This window comes from Pundamilia nyererei, unplaced genomic scaffold, assembly GCF_000239375.1.
Source record: "Pundamilia nyererei isolate P.nyererei 1_Seehausen unplaced genomic scaffold, PunNye1.0 scaffold00158, whole genome shotgun sequence".
NCBI classification, from domain to species: Eukaryota; Metazoa; Chordata; class Actinopteri; order Cichliformes; family Cichlidae; genus Pundamilia; species Pundamilia nyererei.
In genome coordinates this window covers 451181-458353 of record NW_005187559.1, presented here as the reverse complement: position 1 = coordinate 458353, position 7173 = coordinate 451181, and the positions used below count along the sequence as shown (strand labels likewise).

At 39.1% G+C, this 7173-nt stretch overlaps 2 protein-coding genes across 2 annotated transcripts in view; one reads left to right on the top strand and one right to left on the bottom strand.

Annotated features, from left to right (window-relative positions):
• Positions 1 to 465, bottom strand: part of tmed1a (transmembrane p24 trafficking protein 1a) — a 2950-nt gene extending 2485 nt beyond the window's left edge. Inside the window, exon 1 of the mRNA XM_005745448.1 lies at positions 292 to 465. Within this exon, the coding sequence (XP_005745505.1) occupies positions 292 to 465 (174 nt within the window). The remainder of the gene's footprint in view (positions 1 to 291) is intronic.
• Positions 466 to 4016: 3551 nt separating this feature from the next.
• LOC102206028 (TNF superfamily member 14) lies at positions 4017 to 6739 on the top strand. Its single transcript, XM_005745369.1, has 5 exons — positions 4017 to 4245; positions 4405 to 4615; positions 5712 to 5751; positions 5839 to 5904; positions 6049 to 6739. The coding sequence occupies exons 2-5, from the start codon at positions 4421 to 4423 to the stop codon at positions 6438 to 6440; spliced, it is 693 nt and encodes a 230-aa protein (XP_005745426.1). The 5' UTR covers positions 4017 to 4245; positions 4405 to 4420; the 3' UTR covers positions 6441 to 6739.
• The last annotated feature ends 434 nt before the right edge of the window (positions 6740 to 7173 follow it).

The window sequence follows — 7173 nt, the reverse complement described above, 5'->3', positions numbered from 1 at the left end:
TGTGTGTGTGTGTGTGTGTGTGTGTGTGTGTGTGTGTGTGTGTGTGTGTGTGGTGGGGAGATAATGCATAGAGATAGATTAATCATTTTGTGGGTTATTTTGCTCCCCCTCTGTGTTATGGCTTCTGCAGCACCAGTGGTTTTGTTATCTCTCTCTATGCAGTGCCAAAGTCCAACACGTTTCTTGTTTTTGAGTTACATATTATACACAAACTTTTTCCGGCTAAAGCAAACATCAGAATAAACTCTGTCCGTGTACAGACAAACACCAAAGAGAGAAGTTTCCACTCACCTGGTATTCAACTTCCATGCTGTCGTTCATCGCCGTCCTGTGGTAAAAACACTCTGTGCTTCCAGCTGGTAAGAGGAACGTAAACCCCATGTTTTTGTTTGGACCCAAACCCAAAGTCAACCCCAAAGTCAGAGTTAAATATGCCAGCAAACACAGCTGTGCAGACGCAGTCATCATGTTTTGGTGGCAGTGCATAGTCCATTTATTCTACTTTCACCAACTATGAGCCACTTGTTACACATTTGCTACACAGTTTTCTGCATATCTCTAATTGCTTACTCGCACTCTGACAGTTGGAGAATAGCCAATAGATAGCACCGCTTCCCTTAAAAGCTCAATGAGTGGAGCCACCGTTGCGACCAATAGCGCTTTGCGGTCTGAACAGCAGAGCTGACAAAGCTGACATGAAGTAATTGGTTTGTTTAAAAAAAATAAAAAATTCTACAAAATTTCTTCGAAGACAAAAGTGCTATGTTTTGCACATTTCATTTCCCCTTTCTCTTAATTTTCTGGTTTTTACACACGTAAGATCACTAACGTTGTAGGCGAACTACCTGACATTTTCCTTTAGGTGGAGCTGTTGATGAGATAAAAAAAAAAAAAAGAATAGAAAGCAGGCTTGATATTAAAAAAAAGAGGCACAAACATGATTTATGATGACTTCATGAATAAATAAATATACGTTGTATCATAAAGCTTTGAGTTTGTGGAGACTGGGTCCATGATTGCTGAGTTTAGTGTTCACAGCAAATGTTGCTGAGTGATTTCCATTGAACGGTCTTTCAATGGAAGATCATTTATTTACAGCCTAGAGACTATGTGATGTGATTTCTCTGTCACTTTATTATTTTATTCTTGATATATAGAAGAAGAAAACCCCCAAAACAAATCAACGAAACCCAAAACCACAGAGCAAGTGCCAATTTACAAATCACTGGAGGGCGACAGACTGAACAAACACTTTTCTTAATTTAATAAAGAGATAAAGAAAGGAAAATTATGTAATACTGTACTGAATGTGACTAAATGTGACTTCTCTCTTTTCAGAGTGAGTAATAAAATCTTAGTATGAAAAGCTCATTATTTTCTGACTTTTCTTGCCCAACCTTCCCTCTCCTTTCCCAGTTCTCACGCCTCTCATTGGTAGATGGAGATCTGCCACCAGTCCTCACCGAGGCCTTCCCCAAACAACAGTCTCAGGCCTAGATCTGTGCTTGTTCCCCCTGCCAGTCTCTCCCAAGAAACACTCAAAGTGAAGATGTGAAAATGATAGGACAAATAAAAGACATTTACCACTGCTATTAGGAATTAATTAAACTGTCTTAGGTCCCTTGGGTCAGCAGACAAACAGCATTAAAGGAAGTTCAAATTAATGTTCACTTCCTCTATAGTGCTCTGTGTCATATTTTGTTTCTGTTTGTCATACTTTTGTCATCAAATATATATTTTCATCCTATGATTCACCTTGCATCGTTGCTCTCTCACTTTCATTGCATCATGTACACATTAAATCATCATTAATCATGTATTCCTAAGCAGGTGTTTAGAATGATCAAATGGAAACCACTTCATCATATTGTCCATTACTAGCATATTTCAGAACCACTTCACATACATTACTTTAAAAGGATGGTATGGTAAGCTCATACACTAATATGCTAATACAATCCAAGCAGCTGGTAGATCACTGGAACATGCTTAAACAGAAGTTTTATTGAAAGTATGTACCCCCACGCTTCCTTCCCCTTTTTCATTTCTCATTTCTCAGGCTTCTCATTAGTTTACGGGGATCTGCCTCGTCAGGGAGCCTCCATCAGTCCTCTCTGAGGGCTTCTCCAAACAGTAGCCTCGGCTCTGTGCTTATTCCATCTGCCATTTTCTTACAAGAAATGTTATCTAATCTAATTGAGGATGTATTTTATGATGATGATGGTATTTGTTGGGTTGTAGGACATGCTGGAACTGTATTAGTGACAGTATTTAACAGTAATCTTGTACTTTGTTATATTTACGTGTATAGTCCACTACAAGGTCAAAGGTCGGGAATCCTTTTCAGCACTAAGCTGGTAAAATGTCTTTCCCCGTATGTCCATCACATCTTTTCTCATCAGAATGTGAAATTGTCCAGCCCCTCACCTACTGAAGCCTCAGTGACAAAGTACATCTCACTAAAACTGAGCTTTAACCTTCTTGGATCTTCTAAATGGTGAATATTGATACATTTAATGTACTCAGTTCATTCCATCCATTAAGCTTCTCTCTGGACATGTCCAAACCATCTCAGCCCTGTCTCTCTAACTCTGTCATAGCAGGTCTCACTGTCATCTTGTAAACCTTCCCTTCCATTGTTGTCGCTATCCTTCTGTCAAGAATCATCCCTGACACTCATCTACACCCACTCCACCCCCTAAGGGTGGGTGGTGGAGTGGGAAGGTGGTGCTTCCAATGACATTTAACAAAAATTGAAGTAGGTAAATAACTGAAAGAAATTCCACTATTAAATCCATATCTTCAAAAAAAAAGAAGCTTTGTGTGGCCTTCAGAAAAAATATTTTTTGTACCTATGAGACTGGCAAGAATTTAAAAGAATCCCTAAATTATTTTAGGTAAAATAAGTATAGTCTTAAAAAAGCAATGTCGATTTTTCAAAAACTAGTCCACCACATCATCCCAAGAACAAACTGTTTGATGCAAGAACCCTAAAGTGCCATTACAGGAACTGTAGGTCAGGTATGAGGGTTAGAGTGCATGCATCTCGAATCAACCAGAGATTGCACATTTGACCTACATTGCAAAACCGTTGCAGCTGTTTAGAGCAAAACAGCAGTTTGCAATGACCTTACAGGTCGTTTGGAATATTGTGCTCTGGAGACACAAATCAAAGTTAGAGTTGTTCAGCAGCACTAACAGCAGACCAACCAAGGACAGCTTTGCCACATACTGATGGAAACTTTATTGTGTTGTGGTTGTTTGTTTCCTGGGGGATAAACGGCTCTCTGCCATTGCCATTCAGCTTTGATTTCATTCTGCATTCTGCTTAACATGAAGCCATCTGTGCCAAAGCTGAGTGGACTTTTAAGACAGCGATGGCCCTTTACACCAAGGAACGACTTAAGAAGGAATCACTCAAAAAGAAGAAGTGAAGTGGAAAGTTAAGTCAAAGGCAAGATTGAAATGACATGTTCTTGTATTTTACGCTAAGACTATGTAACAGATTGGTGGAAAATTACACCTATACATTTTTTAAATTAACTAATTTCCCCTGTGTCCAAGCATAAAATGTTTATCTGTAGGGAAAGCGTCCGACAAATTGCATTGGGTGTGCATATTTTTTCCCCCATGACTGTTATCACCCTCATGTAGAAGCTAAACGACTTTTTCCTGCTAACCAATGGGATGCTAACTGTTTACTAATTAGATGCTAGTGAAGATAATGAAAAATTATATTAACCAGTGCTACGTATTACCAGCACTGACTGGATGGAATATGCATACTGTTTAAACCTCAAAATACTTTCTCGTAAAATAACCAAGCCTTGGGAGAAAATATATACATTTTAAACCCATTACTTAAGGTGGCTTGTGACCTTTTAGGGTCTTTCACAAATGTGCTTAAAGTGACAAAGGACATGTGTGTACAACTTTGGTCTGTTACTGTAACTGTCAGACCAAAGAGAGTGTTAACGAGGGAGGAAGTGGGACTGGAGACATTCTGCACTGCTGCTGCACTGAAGTGGGAGGGTGTAAATGGGGAGGTCAGAATGCATTGCTCTGGGTCTTCCACTCACTGAATGTCGCCTTCAACCGTGACACTTCAAAAACGATTTATTGACTACACTGGAAAGAGTGACATAACCTCGGAGTATCCTTTGGGTGCGTGCAGTTCAAGTGCACGTTGGAAGCTCTCAAAGGTGCTTTGGTGATACATCTCAAGACTTCTGTCTCTGATTGCTGGTAAGTTTGCTCCACTTGAACCAACCAGAAGTAAGCCCACCCATTCTGAAACTTCTTCACACTTGCCTGTCTCTCAGGTCTCTCTGTCTTTACTGTCTTTTTGAAGTAGCAGCAGCTACTTCAGTGAGAGCGCCTCACTGAATTCTTTTCCATTTACAGAAAAAACCCAGAAAGTATGGAGAAGATTAAATATCCCTCTGTGTGTGTGGTGGACACCCATGCCACAAGGCCTCCAGTGCCCCCCAGGCTGATCCAGGTGCGAAAAAAGACCGGGGTGGCTCAGATCCTGCTCTTCATGCTGGTGAGCGTGGCGCTGTGCGGCATGGTCATAGAAGCATGCTTCATCTATGGACTCTACCAGGCCGAACATGTAAGTATCACCATTTCTGTACCTTTTGCAATTTCATTCTATGATTTCTTATTAGCTCATTGTCTCGGTAGATCTTTTTTTCCATTAAATATCTGTTTCAACGCCTCTGAATCTCGCTTTCATTGTAAGAGTTTATTCATTGTTTACCGCAGTGTTCTCACTTCCAGTTTTCTTTTCGTACTTTTTCACAGTATTCTCCTACATATTTTCTGTCAGTCATTTTAATAACACTTTCACTCAATCAGAAGTATTCGTAATCAGAAATGCGTTTGGTTAAAGGTCACAGCAGATTGCTACAGGTCTTGATTTTCTTTAAACCTGAGTTTTTGTTTTATATCATTGATATTGTCATAATTAAACATGTAGATGCATAAATAGGCATAAAAATGTAGATTACTTTGAGCTGTATGTGAGAAAGTTATTAAAAATGTAAATTTCCACAACAGAATAGAATAGAATAACAGTTTGACTTAGAGAAGATCCTATTGCAGCGATTCTTTATGCAATATGTATGTCTGGGTATCTGGAAGGGTTTGTGACGCAAACACAGGGGCTCTTGTGATAGAAATTCTGCTGAGATGAATTTATTTTCAGTAAAAACTGCTGATCATGAATTTATTTCACTATTATGGGGAAGAGGGCCAAGCACACATGGAGAAGTACTCTAAAGTCCAGCTCATTTACGGACAACTTTAATGACGTGCATGTGGGGAGGGGGCAGACATACTTTCTGAGGCGGTGGACGTACAGAGTCAGTTTCCTGTACAGCACTGATGCACTGTGTTAGGGTAGCTGTCACGTATTATAGAACACAATAACAGCAGTGGCGTTTTTGAGTGTGTGCACAGTGTACAAACAAGGGATGATGGCAAAAAGGAAGTGGTCTACTTCCGGTATCATGATAGCAATCTACCTTCTTCTGTCCTACCATGCTCTGCAGAAAAACAATGCCTGTTACAATTACATTTTAATATTGTTAAACTTCTATTTTCACAACTTTGTTATCCACAAGAGCCGATTGCATCTACGCATCTACATGTGCACGCTCAAAAATGCAAATGCACATTAAAAATACATTAACCCTCTTTCGTTTTCGTTGCAGACCGACTCAGAATCGATCTCTAAGCTCATCGGAGGTGAGTCTCAGCACTTTATACACAGATGACGAGCACCTTCCGTTTACTTATTCCACACTACATAAATAATGTTTCGTCCTCTCACAGTTACAACTGCCACTAAACAACCCAGTTATGGTATTCCTCCCTCCAAACCGGTTGCACATCTGACAGGTAAAAACAGCATTTCCCTAACTGCCAGAAACATAATGTTTCAGTTATTACCAAGATGCCTAATTAAGTACATATTGCTCTTCACAGTGTGATGTTTGCACTTTATTTTATTAGAATGATTACATTTGTTCTTATATTTTTCAGATGGACAAGATGTAGCTCATGCAAAAAACAAAATGGCATGGAGCATGAATGCAGAGCCTCTCCTCTATGAAATGACCTACAAAGACAGAGAGCTTAAAATTGAGAAAGAGGGTTATTACTATGTCTATTCCAAGGTTTTCTTCTCAGACAGCAACGGATTTCAGCATCGTATTAGCATGCATACTGACAGGTATTCAGGGAATATCACCCTCCTGCAGTCCAGGAAATATCCTTCACATTCAAAAGTCAGTCAAAAAACACAATCCAACAGTTACCTGGGTGGAGTGTTTCACCTTTATAAGGATGATGGTATTTTTGTGGACGTGAGTGACACTGCAAAAATTGTACGCCACAAACCCTCTGAGAATGTCTTTGGTGCCTATATGATATAGATGCCACATAAAGGCTCTAAATGAGAGTAAATTAAAACCTATAAGTCCTCTCAGGGGTTTGTGATTCTCTTTGACATGAAAAAGCAGGTCCGTAACCGCAAGGAAGGCAAGTGTCAAATCCTCTTTGTGCCTTTGCACGTTGCAAAGTGCAGGGCTGTGCTGCCAGCTTTGTTTCTGCAGATGTAACTCTCAATTTTGTTTTATAAGTGTAACGAACAGTCGGACAACAGGGAAATTTGATATGCTTATATGCTTGTGTATTTGCTTTAAAACAAAACTTTGATTGTTAAAACATGATTTCTAACAGTTCATTTCTAATATATATATATATATATATAAAACTAAAGTCTGCAACTATGCCAGCAGCTACTTCAGGCTGTTCTTGGCCAAAGGAGGACTTTGAGCAAATAATGCTACAACTGACATGTTTCTTTTTGGTTTTTTGTTGTTGTTTTTGTTCACAAGTATGTTAGATGCATAAAAGCTTGCTAAAATAGCACAAAACAAATAAATAAAATAACTAGCTATAAGTTGGTATAGGTCAAACTGAGCCTGACCTATATAAATGATGAGTCAGTTCCTATTTATACAGTTCATCTTCAGCAGCTTTGGTCTCTATACCAAATTTTGTGTTTGTCCATTAAGGATTGAAATGTGACTCCTGTATCTGTAATTTTATATGATGTGGGCTATCATGTTTATTTTTCATGCATTGCTAATGGTAAAAAAAGAG

Coding starts and splice junctions, on each gene's coding strand:
- LOC102206028 (XM_005745369.1), top strand. CDS start 4,421: ATGGAGAAGATTAAATATCCCTCTGTGTGTGTGGTGGACACCCATGCC. Junction 5,752..5,838: donor GATCTCTAAGCTCATCGGAG/GTGAGTCTCAGC, acceptor GTCCTCTCACAG/TTACAACTGCCACTAAACAA. Junction 5,905..6,048: donor ACCGGTTGCACATCTGACAG/GTAAAAACAGCA, acceptor TATATTTTTCAG/ATGGACAAGATGTAGCTCAT.